Genomic DNA, 20,058 nt, shown 5'->3' on the forward strand with positions numbered 1-20,058 from the left:
AATTAAGCACTTGCCTGATCGGCTGTCATTCTAGGATCGAAGAATCGTTTAAATATCTCCCAGAATTGATTCTAAAACACTTTGATTTCTATACAAAGTTTTAAAATATACCTAGCTTGATGTCTGTATTGTATTATACTTTTCTCACAGTTCTTTACACTGTGGTTTTACATAATTGTATAAATAATATTTGTATGTGCTTACCTTTCTGATACCCAATAGCCGATATGTATTTTTGTGCTGGGATGTCATTAAACATTCATTCTAGGATTGATCCCCATTGGTGGTCCCATTAGGCTATTTCTCATTCTAGCTAGTGCACCACGACTGGTATATCAAAGGCCGTGGTATGTGCTATCCTGTCTGTGGAATGGTGCATATAAAAGATCCCTTGCTGCTAATGGAACAGTGTAGCGGGCTTCCTCTCTAAGACTGTCAAAATGAACATATGTTTGACATCCAATAGCCAATGATTAATAAATCATTGTGCTCTAGTGGTGTCATTAAATAAAACAAACTTGGATGTATGGGGGGGGGGGGAGCAATAATATTAGTGGTCTAGGGACTCTAAATACTCCAATATATTTCTGTGCCCCCCCCCCCCCCCCCCCACCCCCACCCCCATGCACACACTGCATGGAGCATGCCCCCAGCACCTCCTCTAACAATTGTTTTCTCCCTGTTCGTGTTTCAGCCGTGCTGTCTGTGTCCAGTATTTGCACCAAAGACTCGGACAGTGGTCTAGGGAGTAGCTCACCGGATGTCCTCGTGTTCGGGACAGACATTCAGTCTGTCGCAGATTTCAACAAAAGTAAGATTCTTGTTCGGGAAAAAAACAGAAAAGAAAAGAAAAAGAAAAACAACCTGGTGTTTTTGTGTGTGTTCGATAACTTGTAGATCGGTTGTTTTGTTATTATTGGTTTGTTTCCTTTATAAAAAAAGTACTGTTGTCCTGAGTTTGTGGCCATTGTAAGATGTTTTCAAGTAACAGTCTCTTTGGTGACTAAAATTACATCATATTAAATACATTTTCTTGTTTAAAATACAAATACCTGTATGTGTTTGCGGTCGTGTTCTGATATTTGTAGCAGTCACTGTTCATTTTCTTCATAATGAAGCTATATCCTAACAGGATGCGAGCGATTATTTTAGAAATAATTGATTTCAATTGCCGTATCCTAATGGCACACGTAAGGCGTGATAGATAAATATGTTGTGTTGCACGTGTCCGGGTTAGGATACCACAATTGAAAGTCAATTGATTTCAATGATTTGTACCACAATTGAAATCAATGATTTCTAAAATAATCGCTCGCATCCGGTTAGGATACCACAATTGAAATCAATGATTTCTAAAATAATCGCTCGCATCCGGTTAGGATACCACAATTGAAATCAATGATTTCTAAAATAATCGCTCGCATCCGGTTAGGATACCACAATTGAAATCAATGATTTCTAAAATAATCGCTCGCATCCGGTTAGGATACCACAATTGAAATCAATGATTTCTAAAAATAATCGCTCGCATCCGGTTAGGATACCACAATTGAAATCAATGATTTCTAAAATAATCGCTCGCATCCGGTTAGGATACCACAATTGAAATCAATGATTTCTAAAATATTCGCATCCTCACATCCGGATTTTAGGATACATCGCTCGCATCTTTACCACATTGAAATCAATGATTTCTAAAATATTCGCTGCATCCGGTTAGGATACCATATGTTGATTTCTAAAATAACGCTCGCATCCGGTTAGGATACCAATCAACCGCTCGCATCCGGTTGTATGCCCATAATAATGACGGCCAAATTAACTGCAAACATCTGACCTGAAAACACCAAGTTGTTTATACAGACACTGATATTCTAAACATTTATTTTGATGATATGATATGTAATTTCATAACCACAATTGAAATCAATGATTTCTAAAATATTCGCTCACATCCGGTTAGGATAGTTTTGTCAAAACTGTAATGATGATCATTAACATGTTACAGTAAAAAAAAATGTAGCACGTTTCCTCTGAAGACTATGTGTCTAAGACTAATTAGTCAGTGTACCCTGTTAGTCTCGTTTTTGTGGCATATATTCAACTGTGTTGTCAGCAAGTTTTATGCTTGTTCAGCTTTCAATGCACCACGCTTTTGTCAAGTGTTGTTTTTAAAAATGGAATAACCATGTTTTTTGTTTTTTTTGTGCTGGGTGTTGTTAAACATTCATTCATTCTCTGTACATGTGTGTGGCTTAGATGGTTGGATAGATGGATGAAGGTATTGGTGGATGAATGGATGGGATGGATGAACGGATGGATGGATGGATGAACGGATGGATGGATGTACAGAGGGTTAGATGAAGGAGTGGTTTCAGTGGTTGAATGAATGGTCAATAGATAGATGGATAGATGAATTGAAGGATTGTGGATGAATAGATGAGTGGATGGATGGGTAGATGGAAAGATAGATGGATGGATGGATGTGTGGGTGGGCTGGTGAAGGGATGGATGGATGGTTTGATCTGGTGGATAGGGTTGTAGTTGAATGGCTGGATGGATCGATGGGTTGGTCTTGGTGGGTGAGGTTCTCGATGGATGGATTGGTTGATGGGTGGATAGGTTTGGGTGCTCTGGAGAAGTGATGGATGGATGGGTTAGTCTAGTCAGTATGGCTGTGGATGGATGAGTGGATGAATAGATGGATGGATGAATGCTCACAGATGAATATTATATCTGGAGATTTAATATGCTTATAAATGTTAAACCAGTATTTAAACACAGTGGTACATACATACAATTGAACTGGGTCAGTGCCACTAACAGCTTGTTGTGAGTTGTAATTGGTAATCATATCGAAAAGACAGACTACAGCATAGTGCATAAGCAACTCTTGAGTTTTGTGTATTGATTTTCATAATAAATTGGCAGCTAATGGTATGTTGATGCTGTAAAACTGTTTACCATAACTGTAAATGGGAACGTGCAGGTAATGTTTTTTTCTATATTGTACAGCTGTTAGTTTGAGAAAGTTTGGCATTGCAAAATATTTTATAAGCATGAGTCAACATGTCGATTCCCTCACCACGAACTAGTGATCAAATATTACTGTTTATACTTTTATATCCACCACCACCACCACCACTATCACCATGACAATTGAATCACCATTTTATATCTACCATGAAACCACCACCACCACCACCACCACCTTTGTTACCATTATGCACACCTCTATTAATAAAACCACCACCACACTTCCATCCAAGTTTTCCTGAGAACTAAAAAGAAGTACCCTGTAAATGTGTGTAGATGGATTTTAAATATTTTTTGTTTAGTTATTTTGTTTCTCTATTACTAGATGTTATGTGGTAATAAATATATTTGATGAGCAGGGAACATGGTCATGTTAGGGATATGCATTTCATCAACATCTTAGCTTAATTACCTATACACCCGATAGCTAATGATTAATATATCAACATGCTCTAGTGGTTTCATTAAACAAAACAAACTTTTAACTCTTTGGTTTAAATGGTATCCTGATTTAAAAAAAGAAGAAGAACATTTCCTTAAAAAAACCAAAAAAAAACATCAAATAATTTCCTTATTCCGTGCGTGTTTTAGGTTTAGATTTTGAGAGTTCTGAAGACTCGTCGACGGAGACCGACGACTGTGAGGACCGGAAGTCGACGACGTCATGGGAGGACATGAGTAAACTCGACCCCAACATGCTGCTGTACAAGGCGACAGAGGCGCGCAATCTGCCTGTGATGCTCGAGGCCCTGGCACACGGGGCCGACCCCAACTGGGTCAACATTGACGACGACAACAAAACACCCATAATGAAGGCTGTCGAGACTGTGAGTCAATGTGCAAGTTTAAAGAAGACATGTAGCTGTATTTATCCTATAACTTATCCCATGTGATAATTTACTTTATTAACCCGGTTAATAATGGTACGCAAATTTGCAAGGTCTCTAGGTAATGTGTTGCTGTGGATGGGTCATTTGCTTACAGGCCAACAAGACCCGTATCACCTGAGTGTAATGTTTTCAAATATTTGTTTAAAATCCGTGATGTCAAACTAATCTGTGCTAATCATGATGTCATATTATTGATGGCAGCAACTTTAGTACTGTGATTTACTAAACAATTAATTAAAATGTTATTTTAGAAGTGTTATAGGATTAATAGAATTCACTACTCGTGTTTTTTAATATGTAAAATATCAACCTCGTCTAGTTAATTGGTATTTGTCTTGGCAGAGCGTTGACAAATACCGATTCACATAAACTTGGTTGATATTTTCCATATTAAAAAATACACGTGACGAATCCTCTATTTACATCACTATTGAATTTTTTTTTATTAATGTACATACAAGCATTTTCATATACAGTTGAATCCCGTTGGCTTGAACCCCGAAGGTGCTCAAGAAAGTGTTCGACCCATCGGGTAGTTCAACCTAACCATTCGGTTTACATACAGTAAGTGTAACTTGGGATTTCGTTTTCAGTTCGAGCGTTGCAGTGTATTTGACCCTTCCAAGTTCGACCCAACGAGATTCTGCTGAACTTATCTTAAGCATCTAATAAATGATATGGTTGTTTTTGTTGAAGGATTGTTGTTAAACATTTGTTCATTATTCATTCATTCATGTCCCAGCATTTACAAGAGGAAAGTATTTCAGTCTTCAACTTTTGATGAAATACAAATTCTAATTCGACAAATTTGTAAACTTCAATCTGATTGGATTTCTGCTAAAATTGGGTGTAGTTAAAATTGTGTTTTACTGGCAGCAAATTTCTTAAGTCGAATTATTGCATAAATTAAACAAAGAATGGTGCATCTTTGCAATGATATCATGGGTACTATTCACAATCATACATATTGCATCATTGTTAAAGTCAGAAATCAATATATTATTAATTTGGATTTTTCCATATGAGTAAAGATGAACCAACAATCTCTAATTATACAAGCCACCTGTATGTTAGGACCACCCAGTTGTTGGTAATGGGCTACCCAGTGATATAAACAGCTGGGGATGTTTGTAGTTAATAGTTGTAATAGTTAAATTAATCTCGTGAAAAATCAGATAATTAGTTTTTAAAAAACCTGACAATGATTTGTAGTTAAATCCGGATAACCCAGCTGAGTTTTTTGTTTTTGTTTTCTATGTATATTGTTGGCTAGAGATTTTCGAAGCAATCTTAGTGTTACGATATCATAAAACTATTATAGGCTATGACTTCACTATAGCACATGCTATAACTTCATAACATCATAACTAATGGTGATTTTACGATTTCGTAGCACTAAAATACTTTGGAAAATATGGGGCCTGGTTTTATTTTCGTAAGTTTAGATATTTGTGATATTTGTTTTAATGTTTATTTTTAATAGGGATCTTTATCAGCCTGCGAGTTCCTGCTGTTGAACGGAGCAAAGTTAGACAGGACGGACTGTCACAACCGCACTCCTCTACACCACGCTACAATGCTAGGTCACACTGGGTAAGGTATTACCTTGTTGCTGGGTTACACTGGGTAAGGTTTTACCTGGTCGCTAGATCACACTGGGTACCGTTTTATCTTGTCGCTAGATCACACTGGGTAAGGTTTTACCTGGTCGCTAGGTCACACTGGGTAAGGTTTTACCTTGTCGCTGGGTCACACTGGGTATTACTTTGTCGCTAGGTCACACTGGGTAAGGTTTTACCTTGTCGCTGGGTCACGCTGGGTATTACTTTGTTGCTAGGTCACACTGGGTAAGGTTTTACCTTGTCGCTGGGTCACGCTGGGTATTACTTTGTCGCTAGGTCACACTGGGTAAGGTTTTACCTTGTCGCTGGGTCACACTGGGTATTACTTTGTCGCTAGGTCACACTGGGTAAAGTATTACCTTGTCGCTAGGTCACACTGGGTAAAGTATTACCTTGTCACTAGGACACTGGGTAAGGTTTTACCTTGTCACTAGGTCACACTGGGTAAGGTTTTACCTTGTCGCTAGGTCACACTGGGTAAAGTATTACCTTGTCGCTAGGTCACACTGGGTAAAGTATTACCTTGTCACTAGGTCACACTGGGTAAGGTTTTACCTTGTCACTAGGTCACACTGGGTAAAGTATTACCTTGTCACTAGAACACTGGGTAAGGTTTTACCTTGTCACTAGGTCACACTGGGTAAAGTATTACCTTGTCGCTAGGTCACACTAGGTAAAGTATTACCTTGTCACTAGGTCACACTGGGTAAGGTTTTACCTTGTCGCTTTGACATAAACAAATTTAAGTCACCTACAGAAAATTAAAGTCATGGTGTTTGGGAATTATTTAACACTGAAGCATACTGAACTGTTTAACACTGAGATCACATTTGTTACCTTGTCATGATGTGCCATTCTCTGGCATTTCCATGTCAGTGAAGGAAGAAGTAGTCATGTGGAAGGGCGGTATAGAACGACTGCGCACCACAGATATGAAAGACTAATATCAAGGATCAAAATTCATTTTGTGAAGTGGGAAGCAAAGATTAGATTCTGAGTGTTACCCACACTCATGTGATAAATTCATATGTAATAAATTCTGAGTGTTATCCACCCTCATGTGATAAATTCTGAGTGTTATCTGCCTTCATGTGATAAATTCTGAGTGTTATCTGCCTTCATGTGATAAATTCTGAGTGTTATCTGCCCTCATGTGATAAATTCTGAGTGTTATCTGCCTTCATGTGATAAATTCTGAGTGTTGTCCAACCTCATGTGATAAATTCTGAGTGTTACCACCTTCATGTGATAAATTCTGAGTGTTACCACCTTCATGTGATAAATTCTGAGTGTTTTATCTGCCCTCATGTGATAAAGATTGTGAAGTGAGAAGCAAAAATTTAAAGCAAAAGCAAGAAATTGAGAAGCATTTATAGAACGCAGGTACAGTTTTTTATATTGATATAAATTCTGTAGCTGTATAACTCTTTAAGATGAAAAGCAAAAGCTGCTTGTGAACCTAATTATCAAAAAGCATATTGTGTAATTTTGAGCGGCAGTTGCTTCTTGCTGTCTGTTAATTTCGAGCCATGACATCAGTTATAATATTGTTGGATCTTTTTTTCATTTTTTTTTCAGTCAGGTTTGTCAGTTTTTAAAACGAGGTGCCAATCAGAATGCAAATGATGATGAAGGCAGGGTAAGTGGAACCTTCAGTTAAGGGTTTCTCCAAAACTGATCAAGGGGAGGTGTGGGAGGGGCACCTTAAAGGGACATTCCTAAGTTTTCTGCAATATTTAAGATGTTATCGACTAACAGAGACTTTTTAACGATTATAATTACATATCAAATATATTTTTCTGTATATCATATTAGAGGCTGTATATTAAACGTGTTTTTGATTGTTCTAATATTTGTACTAGGTTAAATTTCATTTTATGTCCTAAATAAAAATAAATCATACGTACAAAATTATTTGAAGACAAAATCTAGTTTGGGTTTCTTACAAATATTAAGACGACCAGAACCACATTGAATATACAGACACTGATATTCTAAACAAGAAAATATATTTAATATGTAAGTTTAATCGTAGAAATATTTTATTAGTCGGAAACATCTCACAATGCAGCAAACTCAGGAATGATCCTTTAATTATTACCCGTTATTTTTCTGTTGGGTGATCTGCCCCCTTCCCTATATGGTCAATTCTGGGACAGCCCTAAGAAAGATGTTTATTTTTTATGTCAGGCATTAAAATATTGCATTTTTGATATGAAATAACAAGTAATACCTTTTTTTTTTAATACCAGTGTTTTACTTAGGATTGTTATGTTTTTAATGTTATGTATTAGAATGTTATAATTTGCTTTACATTCATTCGCTATTAGTGGTATTTAAATATTATTTTTTTACTAGCTTTATGATGAACCAAAAGGGAATACTGTTTTTAATGTTTACTCATATGTCCACTATACCTCAAATAAAACAACTATAATAAAGTTTTGAAAATGTTGCTTTTATAACAAAATGAAACAAAAACAATTAATTATAAAAATGGTATATTTATTATTATTTAAAATAGTTTTCCTTTCTATATTTTCAAATTAAAAAAACCATAATATTTATCATATTTCAGAAATCTTAGTCATGGTGGCCTCATTTTATAATTGTCTTGTCACTGTTTCAGGATCCTTTAAAGATTGCTGTTGAGTCTGCTAATGCCGACATAGTCACACTGTGAGTACATGTAACATAGTGGCCATTTTGTATGTTGCATCATGGGTAATACATGTAGCTTGTGATGTTAACATTAAAACATTTACTTGAATTTAACATTAATAAGTATTAAGATATTTATTGGTGTATTCTAAAACATATTATTATTCAGTATCCAAATAGTTTGACACCCTATAGCCGATGTATTTTTCTTCGTGCTGGGGTGTCGTTAAACATTCATTCATTCATTCATTCATTCCAAATTATAGGCAGAGAAATGCCCTCACTTTTCTTTTTGATAGAAATAGGTAGAATAGTTAGACCATGTTAAAATGTTTTAGGGTGGGTTTTTTTGTTGGTTTTTGTTTTGATAGAAATTAGTAGGCCCTATTCCTTAATTGCTGTTTACTCCGTATTAAATTAATGCCACTGTTGTTTTTTAAAATGTGATTCAATTTTTTTTTTGGTTGTTGTTCACAGACTAAGACTGTCAAAACTAAATGAAGAAATGAAAGAAGCTGATGGTTATTCTGGAAACCCGAGTACGTATTAACCACAATTCTTACATGAACCAGAGAATCAAAATATTTGATGATAAGATTTACACAATAATATCATTTATAAAAATCATGTTCTCATAGCAAAGAAGTATAATATGTTCATTACAAGACAGTGTAATGCATGTTGTCATGTGGTAAGGCAGTATAATACATGTTCTCGTGATAAGACAGTATAATACATGATCTCATGGTAAGGCAGTATAATACATGTTTTCATGGTAAGGCAGTATAATACATGTTCTCATGATATGGCAGTATAATACATGTTCTCATGATATGGCAGTGTAATACATGTTCTCATGGTAGGGCAGTATAATACATGTTCTCATGGTAAGGCAATATAATACATGTTCTCATGGTAAGGCAGTATAATACATGTTCTCATGGTAAGGCAATATAATACATGTTCTCATGGTAAGGCAGTATAATACATGTTCTCATGGTAAGGCAGTATAACACATTATAACGGGTGTACTTTTTCTATCCCACATGACCACATGACAGTCTTGTAGTCTTGCATAGCTACATGTACATGTCTAGCAAGCGCTGATCCAAGGGAAGACACACAAAATTAAGTGCCCCTTTTTTAAATAATATGTTTACAATTTCCACTTGATGAATGCCATACTTTTACTAAAGTGCCCCGTTTTTGGTGTTAGTATATCAGGCCTTAATCTTGCCGGCGAAATGAGGGGGTTTTTTTTCCCGCCAAAAGTCAGCTCAAGTCGCCAAATTATTTGCAGTAGTGAGAAGTCGAAGTCGCCATAATATTCTGGACCTAAACTGATTTCAAAAACGAAATCGCACAACAGATGTCAAGACCCTGACTTGTTTATCGTCATAGCTTACTTGGCACCTTGTCGCCATTTGTCGGTCAGTGTTTTACTTTGGCATCAGACTGTATCCTCAAGTAACCTGAACCGGCCTATTAACAGGAAATGGTTTATACGCATGCACACTGTAATGTTTTACCTTGTTCAATTTATTATCAAAATCAACCAACAAATGTTAATATTCATGCCAGTTTCTGTTGTAAAGAGATTAAATACATGTCTTAATCAAATGTTGACATTCTTCAGATACGTCATACACCCGTAAACCGGGCTATTGTTCCTCAAAGTGCCGCATGTCGCACCGCATACAGTGACCAGTCAAGCGTTGTTAATCCTTGGTCACATTCATTTCAGTAATGCCAAAAAATACTAATTAATACTTTAATTTTAACAAAACGGCACAGTATCAACTACTTAATAATATCACATTTTTAATAAAACTGTTTTGTTTAAATTTTATTACCGGAAGTAGTATTTTAGATGGAAATATTACGATTAGAAACGAGTGTAAAATTTTGAATTTTCTGTTTGAATGCAGAAACATGAAATGTACCAATGAATGTTCATTTCGCCTATTTTTATCAAACTTCACCCCTTTTCTTCTAGATTAGGGTCTGGTATATGTGCCTTTTTCCTCTTGACCCCCTCCCTAAAATATTTCTTGGATCCAGTAAGACATATTTACATTTTATTTATAATTTCAGGTGATGAGACATTTCAAGATGTCTTCCGTGATTTCACGAACATGGCCTCGAACAACCCGGAGAAGTTAAAGCGGAAGTGATATTAGTCTTTTAACTTAGTTAACTCATTTACTGTTCACCATCTGTGCATAAAGAGTCAAAGCATTTTGTGGAGAAATGTGTTAATGCTCCACTTCTAGACTGAGATTAGTTAATCATACAAACATTTGTCTATGTCAGCTTGTTGTATCATCATATGGAATGTGCCATAAAACCGAACTGTTTCGTTTTCTTGAGATAGATGTGGTGTATTTAACAGGAGCTTGCTTTTCTTAGAAACTGCTGTGCTGTTTTCAGTAGAAACTGTTGTTCTCTTGGGTGTTGTTTTTGAAATCTGGTGAGTTATTAAAATAAAACCTGAAGGCTGACTTCAATATTTTACGGTTACACACCACCATTAATTACTCCACGCAGGTCAATACAATTTCTATGTCAGAATATATTCTGTGAAAAAAACCCCACTATCGACAGGGTCATGTGACTACTAATTTTAGGGAGTGCTCTCAACTGACAAGTACTGTGTGAAAAATCAACATAGGTTGACCACAAACTTTTTCAGTCCACCACACTCATGTTAGAAAACTGCCTGTGTTGTTGTATTTAAATACTACAGAGGTCAACCTACTTGTAATCATCAAAGAAAGATTTCAAAAGGCATATTAGAATTTTGTAGTATTTTTTTTATGAGGAACTATTTCTTAAACTGGACTATATTAAGCTGCTACAGCAAGTAACGTAGAATGAGCTACTCTCGGCAACTAAGTTTCAAAACATATATAGCTCCACTTTTTCCATTCGGTGGACTGATAAAAAAAATGCGCCAAATTTCCATCATTCAGATTGCTTGAAGTACCTTTCTCCCTTTGACATTAATCCTACGGGATATTCCAAATTCCATACATGTAGCACCCAAACCTACCCTCCGCCTGCTACCGATCCTGGTCAAGAGGCTGGTGCTCTCCTGCACGTGCCAGTGCAGGCGGTCCCTTCTCCCACCCACCCCAACCCTTTCCTGTCCTGGATGGAGGAGCTGACCGAGACCGACACCTGTGCCCATGACAGGCGTACGCTAAAACAGCTTACTCTGAATGTGCACGTTAATCCTTATACCATACCAGTAACGTATTGACACGACAAATGGTGGTGTGTAGCCTCGGTGAGGTAAAATGTAGCTGCCGGAAGACTCGCCTGGGGTGCTTGGGTTGTAAAAACGAACCCCATTAGAAAACCCATTCTCTGATTGAGTTTTCACACCACACACGCACACACCCTGCCATCACAACTAGCACCCCAGACTGAGACATGCCATTCTTCAATACCATTTTGATGCTATCACTTTAAAAAAATAGATAATTTCACCATTAATGTACTGGACACTGGATGCCTTCATTGATCAGTGTAACAGGGTATTAAAAATAGGGCGGCTTACTTGTTCCGTTGTATGAAGTCCTATAATTAGACATAACTCTGTTTGTATTTCGCATTAGGAATTGATGTTTTAAGCCTTGTTATTTCGGGTGATTAAACAATTGCCCCACTTTTGAAGTTGAATACCAGAAAAACTATACAAAGCAGAGCATTAAACGTTTGCACAAAACCAGTTAATTGTGTTATGTATTGATAGTAAAAAAAATTTTTTTATACATTGAAGAACTGTATTTCATTCTGGAGAGAAAAAGAAGAAAATGGTGGACTATTTGAAAATGTGGAGTAAGCCTACGTTGTTATTGGTGTAGAACGTTTTGACATTGTCTTTTGTATCACTCACCATTTTAAAAGTAACCCATATATCAAAATGAAACGTTTACTATCAACACAGCATACATAAAATGTTCTGTATTACATTCATTCAACTTATTTTTGTGCTTATATCCAATTAAGGTTCAAGCACCCTGTCCTGGGCACACACCTCAGCTATCTGTCCAGGACAGTGTGTTCATGGTTAGTGAGAGAGGTCAGCATGGTGCTCTTTCACCTACCCATTGTGTCATTAAAACTCACTCTGGGTGGGAGCCGGTACCGGGCTGCGAACCCTGTACCTAGCAGCCTCATGTCCAATGGCTTGACCACAACACCACCGAATCTGGATTCTGTATGGCATACTTTTTCTTCTATTCAGTTCCAAAAAGTGGGACATTTTTAGTTACCGGTAGGTTTTTTTTTAATCACCTGATACAAACAGTACATTTTAAAAAATGGTTGGAAATTTTTTTGAATCGGAGCTAAACATACTGAGTATACCATATACATGTATATCCAAGTCAGCCGTAACAGCAAACACTTCTTTTTTTTAATTCACCCAAAATACTGTGTTGGAGGGTTTTCTGTTTCCTCATTTTAAAAAGAAAAGAAAAAACATTTCAGTGTAAATAAGAATGTTAAGATTCATGTTAATAAGTATTCATAATTGGAAGAATTGCCTATTACAAGCTACTGTCCAGGGCCCCGTTCCACGAAGCGATCTTAGCGCTAAGATCACCTTAAGTGCATATGTTACCTGTGCAGTTACGGTGATCTTAGGGCTAAGATCGCTGCGTGGAATGGGGCCCTGATAGTCATAATAAAAATGTCTCAGAATATTTATTGGTCACATATATTTAATATTTTTCAGTTATGTGTGTACATATTTTATACTTAGTGCTTTTTACATTGTCCTTTTATTTATTCTTCGTCATGCCATTGCAAAAATAATAAAGAGTGATAACCACATGAAATGCTGGATCTCTTTATACCAAAGTGGAGCAATATTCGGTTCAGGTAGCATGGTATGGGTGGCCATCTTGGAACACAGATTGTTGTAGACATTAGCAGTATTCTGGGACCGATAGATATATATATATATAATATATATATATATATATATATATATATATATATATATATGAGGTCATGGTAAGTTATGTCTGTGGGTCAATGTATATACATGTACATGTATTCTGCATTCACACAGGCAGTTTATGACAAACTGAAATCAGTTCGATCCCAATAAACTATTAACACTAACCGAGTCGATGTGAACACACTCTGGATTACCAGTATGTATGTGCACCAATACTGCACTGAAAGTAGTTTGAAACGGTTTTCCCCAAACCAATTTAGTGCTAATAATACTATATTATAGAATTATGCAATTTTATTTTATAGGTAGCAGAAAACTTTTCTTCTTACCCCCTCCCTTCCCTTATAGTCTTTTATAGAAAAAGCCCTTAGTTTCCAGTTTATCAGTTTATTATCAAATACATTTTTACATTACTGCCCATCCCTATAGACATGCATTTTATTTCATTTGTTATTTATCTAGGTACTGGTAGTTTTTGTTTTTGTTTATTTGTAAAATAGGTTTCAGTATTTAAAAAAAAAAATATTGTAACATTTTAATTTTCTCATCATGTAATAACTTTATTTAAATTTCTAATTGTCATTTCATTTAGTAGTATTATGTTGGCTAGATCAATCATATGTCGGTTTAAGATGCTCAATATGTCCCATTTTGTTTAATATTTTTGTTTGTTACAGATTATGTTTATTTTATATGTACATGTAGTTTAAGTTTTGTTTTTTTCATTGTGAATAGTTTTTATTTGTTGATAAAGGAGTAAGTATATCTATACACATACTAGGAAAAAGTTGTTGTTAAAATAGTAAATAGATCTACACACACATACTAGAAAATTATGACTGAATGCTTTGTACTATGACCACCGGTCTACTGTGTTATTTCCACATACAAATACGTACAATTCTTACTCACCAGTAATGCTTAGTGGCAAAGTTGCCATATAGTCATAACATACACTTATATATAGCTGAATTGTTTGCCCAGGATAGTGTGCTTGATCACTGATTGAATATAATTATGAAATTGATTTTTATTAGGTCTGCTGGGTGGTCTTTGTAAGACAGATCTGCCTGTAATTTATAACTAAGGGCTCTACCAAAAAGCATTACTGAGGAGGTAACGGTAATCCATTTATTTGGTCTTTATGCAAACAGGATCTGCCACAGACAGGATAGCACATACCACAGCCTTTGCTATACCAATCGTAATGCACTGGCTGGAACGAGAAATAGCCCAGTGGGCCCACAGACATTTAGTGATTTTGTGTTGTGTGAATTGTGGGTGGGGCAAATAATAAATAAAATAAAATAAATAAAACAACCAAAGAACCGTACATGTCAGGGCTTGGAAAACAACCCATTTCCATGCATAGAGCAGTGCTTTAGATGGCATCAAAGTTAGGGTGATAGATGTGCTTGTACATATGTACGTATGCCCAAAATGAGCATACCGCTACCCAAATTAAGTACAAACATGCTGACCTCAAAACATTTCACCTCAAAATTCTAAGGTTTAATTAGATTACAATAACTTGAAATGCATTTCTGAATACATACACAACTCTTCATCTGCTGTAAAATAACATTATTGCATTACAAAGACAGACGAATTCTGAACAGACAAAAAAACCTGTTGCACACAAATTAGTCGGATCTAAAGCCCTGTAGAGACCAAAATAAATTAGTTAAAGGGACAAAAGTCCAGAGTTTACAACCATTGTAAAATATTTCTGACTAATAGAGCCTTTTCGATATACAAATTAAATACATTTTCTTATTTAAAGCCGCACACCCTAGTTCCATCCAGTGAAAATAAATTATAATTTGGTTAATCTACAGACCTGTAACACACTTAGATCACGTTTTTATCAAATGGAGTGAAAAAGCAGGTTTTATATCGATAAATACTGTGGGAATCCCCATGTCCCAATTGCTTGAAATAATTTTGAAAGTTAGTATTCTGATGTCACCGGTAGATGTCGCTCGCAGCACAACAATGCCTACGTCATGACAAATTTCACAGAGTGCGCACAGACTTGGGGTGCGTTCTTTTCACCTCTCCTGGACATGTTCCAACTGTTCTGTCCTGGTTGTATCCCCTCTCCAGATATCGTAAGACTTGGCAAAATTATTGGTTTTAAGGGTTTGTAACATTTTGTATTGAGACACTTACTTGTCTGAACTTTATTGTTACTGAAAATTTTCACGAACTGTGAATAAAAATCTCACAAATGAACAACAACAAATCGGATGTTGATTGCGCGAACCGTGCACGAGAAAACAAACCGAACCAAAATGATAACGGTCACGTGGTATACCAACATCTGTGACGTTTACACAGGAAGTTTCCCTCTAAAAATAGATTGGACCTCGCTTGCTTAACGTTTTTTCTCGACAGCACGTCTTGTAAAAAAATGCAAAAAATCATTTCGTGGTTTTACAAACATCAGGATTACCAAAAAGCACTTGAGGTGAATGGAAATGTGTATTCTAAATAATAAAATGTAAGTAAAGTGCAATTTTATTTGTGAAAAATGGGGTTTAATAGCGAAAAACAACGCCGTAATGGTTAACAAATAGCCATAACTAGGGTGTGTCCCTTTAAAATATCAGTGTCTGCATTTACAAGGTGTTTGTTGTTGGTCTAATGCTTATAGTAGCCCAACCTGGATTTTATCTCTCAATAATTTTGTACATACGAAAAAATATATATCACAAACTAAAGTAAAAACTGAGTGCTACAAACATAGTATACGACCACAAACACATTCGATATACAGACACTGGTATTCTAAACAAGAAAATGTATTTAGTATGAAATAGTAGTCACCAACAAGGCTCTGTTATCACAAACATATGACAATGGCTGCAAACTCAGGACATTCCCTTTAAAACGAGTCCTATTGGTGTAAATATGCTCTAACTTTGGTGTTATACAAGTGTATATAGTCCGTGGTACATGTATATGTTTGTGTGCTTTGTTGAATATATTTAAATGTATTTTTAAATATTTTAGTATATATGCAGAATGCATAATTGTATGTCTGTCTGCCCATGGATTTGTATATTAAGTTTTTTCCCACCTCAAAGCTTCTGTGTCCATATATATGTTAAGGTGTTGTTGCCTGGTGCAAATCGCTTCTGCCATAATACTCATGCAATAAATCAGTTTCTGGTATGTGTATTTAGGTCAGTGTTACTGAATATTGTTAATGTAAGATGTAAGATGTAAATATAATTATATTTCATTTATTGTAGTTTGATGAATTATTTTTCTGTAAATTATTTGTTTGTTTTATTAATACTGTTACTAATGTTTTAACTTTGCTATTTCAGTAAATAATGTAAGGATTTAAATTTCTAGTATAATAAAGTAATTTATTTCTATGTTGCCAGAAGTGTTTGAAGTACTGTTCAGGTGCAGTCTTTAGTGTGATTGTGAAAACGGTAGGCCTATAATTGTAATAAGCTAATAGATATAAATGCATTATTTTTAATGTTTCTAATTTAATACTGCCTCAATCTACTACTTAATAAATACACTGTTTGTGCCTTTCTCTTATTCAATACTAATTAAATTTCTGTTGCATTCATGCTGTAGCGTCTAGAGTTTGTTCATTTCTCGATGAAAGTTAAAATTATGTAGTCCGAGAACATCTAATATCCGATGACGTCCGTTTATATTGAATCATTAGTTATCCTGCCATCACACTAAATACCATTTCAGTGCATCACTAATATACGTGAAAACTAAGACTTATTAGTGATAAACAAGACTTCTTAACGAACAGTGTAGCCCAGTCATGCTTGCTAATAGATTGGTCGGATTATTTTGTTAAAAATCATGGGATTCGCTTAAATGTGACAACACTGAGCTTGCACATCGGGATTTCTAGTTAGTAGGATGGTTTTTGAGTAAACGAGGATATGTGCTGTGTATAAAGTTTAAAATTTTGTTTTAACAACACCACTAGAGTACTTTGATTTAGGAGATAACCATATGGAGTTTTTAGATTTGTGGGTGTTATTGTCTATTTGATCCCGCAAATGTAATTTTTGACTGAAGGCATTAGCCTAAGGTCAAAAATGAAACATTTTCGGGCATCAAATAGACAATAACACCGGCAAATATAAAAACTCAATATGGTTATGTCCATTGTAAATTGGATCGTTTTTCAACGGAACTAACGGTATATTTGGTATTTCTTTAAAAAAATACCTGGCTACAATCTAACTGTAGGCTCTTGAATCGTCAACTTTGCCTGTTCCAATTGCTAATGATGTCACTTTCTAATGACGTCATTAGCTTTCCGGGTGTTATTGTCTATTTGATCCCGGAAAAAGAATGTAATTAACCAATTACAATACAGAACACACTTCGCCATCAGTTTACAATTATTAATCATCAGGCTATTGGATACTTTATAGAATGATAAACAATTTATTACAAGAAGTATGGCACATTAATAATAATTAAAGTCATTACTAAAGTGGTTGTAAAAACAAAACTTATGTTCTAAATATTATCTTCTTACACCTGTAACATACATGTACATGTGTACCTCTTACGGTAACGCTTTGAACATTTCAAAGTAGTGCACTTTAAAATTCATCTCATTTACTGGTATCAGGGTAGCAGTAGTTCTCTCTAGCAGGCCTCCCAGCCACTTGTACATATTAAAATATAGGAGTTTTATAGGAAAATTTGGACCAATTATCATGATTAAAGGCATTTTACACGGATTCTAAAGACATTTACATTAGTAATAGCATGTTCTTAATGTAAATGGCATGTTCTTACCTTGCGTATATACACAAGATACCATCTACTACCTCAACAAATATATATATATATATACCAAGGCTTGCCAGCAGTCCATGCCGATATCCAGGATACTTTGAAAGTTGGTGCATCTTGTATCAGTAATACATCCTTCTCACCTCATCAGGTGAGCAGGATCTCGATTGGCACTTGATACAGATCTCCCACATTCAAAGCATCTTCTGAATTTCTGACCAGCTGACTGCCTTTCACTGCGAATATAACTCAGTAACATATTTTATTCATCGGCATTTTGGCAAAGCAATTGAGTCAAATATAGGTCTGGGAGGCCTGCTCTAGGGAGTTGGGGAGGGCATTTAAGGAACATATAAGAAAATGTTCAGTACTGGTATGGTACTTATGACAGTGGATTAACTATATTTTTAACAATTCATCTAGTCAAAACTGCATTTTATTTTCATTTGATACCTTACTTTCACAGCTATATTTTCTTCTCTTTTTTGTTTCTCTCAACATTTTGATGGTGTAATTGCTTCTGTGGAATATTATTTTGCTGTCACCGACACCGTTATGCTTTTGTAATGCCTTCAATAAAATCCACATCTGTGTGGAATTTGTAACAAAAGATGTTTGTATTTTCTAATACAGAATTATAATGGTACATATAATATATGATAGTTAATTGTCCACAGAATTATGGAATTCCACAAAAAGCTAACTAACAAAAATCTGGGTGTGCATTAAGCTAAACTAAAGAAAGAAGAAGTGTGTGGTAGCTTTGATAAGTTCATACTATAAGAAAATATTTTCCTTCAAAACCTTTATTGGTGTCAATCCAGATAGTATTTGTAAAACCATATGTATTGTAACACTCATTGCAAATGCTTGAATATTTGAATTTGTTGTGTGCAAATGCAGTTTTTGCCATATCTACGAATTGAAAGTTGATAAATGGCCGGTTTAGATTTACACTATATTAAGAATTGGCTGAGATTTCTATATTGTATCAAGGAAGTTGTTATGCCATAGCAGAGTAAAAGTTAACACTATATTAGTTAAAAGCTATTTTATTGCACAAAGAACAAAAGGATCACAAACAAGTTTGCCAGCTTGAGAGGCCTTTCCTATAAACATACAATATAAGTGGTGCCAGTTTTATATAATGGTATTTTTACAAGTTCATTTCAGTAGCAGATGTTAATCTGACAATGGTTTGTTTTTCATTTAATGATGCCATTAGAGCACATCAATTTATTAATCATTGGATATTGGATGTCAAAAATTTGTTAATTTGACAGTCTTAAGAGGTTTTTTGGTGTTTTTTTTTTTTAATGACACTACTAGAGCACATTGATTAATTAATCAACAGCTATTGGATGTAAAACATTTGGTAATTCTGACACATCGTCATCAGAGAAAAAAACCTGCTACATTTATCCTAATGCAGCAAGGGATCTTTTATACCACAGCCTTTGACCAGTTGTGGTGCATTGGTTGGAACAAGAAAAAGAAAAAATCAGTTGAATGGATCTACATGTATATTCTTAGAGAAGAAACTTGCTACATTTTTCTATTAGCAGTAAGGGATCTTTTATATATGCACCATCCCACAGACAGGATAGCCCATACTATGGCCTTTGATACACAAGTTGTGGTGCACTGGCTGGAACGAGAAATAGCCTAATGGGCCCACGAACGGGGATTGATCCTAGACCGACCACGCATCAGGTGAACACTTTACTACTGGGGAAGCATTTAAATGAATTTTAGAATAGTTATTATAGTAATGTAAAAAAAAGGACACCAGTGACATTACATGTGCATTCAAAAAGACTTGTGATCACACTCCAGTGGTAAAGTTTTGAATGTTAAAGATGCACGTACATGTACTTGTTTCACATTGATAATTAAAGGTATCGTATTTTGTGGAGTACAAAACGCACCCATGTATAACCCACAACACCGTTTTTAACACATTTTACAGGACCAGTTCATATATACATGTAACACGCACCGCTTTATAAGCCGCACATTACTTCAAATATTTACGGTAAAGTGCCCAACAGTTTACGTGGGTTTTTAGGCAATGGTCATG

General features: G+C 35.4%; 1 protein-coding gene across 2 annotated transcripts in view; it reads left to right on the plus strand.

The window, feature by feature from the left end:
- Positions 1–14,506, plus strand: part of LOC121389652 (arf-GAP with coiled-coil, ANK repeat and PH domain-containing protein 2-like) — a 93,981-nt gene extending 79,475 nt beyond the window's left edge. For both annotated transcript variants that reach the window (XM_041521295.1, XM_041521296.1), the window contains 7 exons: positions 695–811; positions 3,628–3,863; positions 5,410–5,519; positions 7,127–7,187; positions 8,178–8,227; positions 8,687–8,748; positions 10,304–14,506. In XM_041521295.1, coding sequence (XP_041377229.1) covers positions 695–811; positions 3,628–3,863; positions 5,410–5,519; positions 7,127–7,187; positions 8,178–8,227; positions 8,687–8,748; positions 10,304–10,383 — 716 coding nt within the window. In that variant the 3' untranslated portion in view covers positions 10,384–14,506. The remainder of the gene's footprint in view (positions 1–694; positions 812–3,627; positions 3,864–5,409; positions 5,520–7,126; positions 7,188–8,177; positions 8,228–8,686; positions 8,749–10,303) is intronic.
- The last annotated feature ends 5,552 nt before the right edge of the window (positions 14,507–20,058 follow it).

The sequence above is a fragment of the Gigantopelta aegis genome, chromosome 15, assembly GCF_016097555.1.
Source record: "Gigantopelta aegis isolate Gae_Host chromosome 15, Gae_host_genome, whole genome shotgun sequence".
NCBI lineage: Eukaryota > Metazoa > Mollusca > Gastropoda > Neomphalida > Peltospiridae > Gigantopelta > Gigantopelta aegis.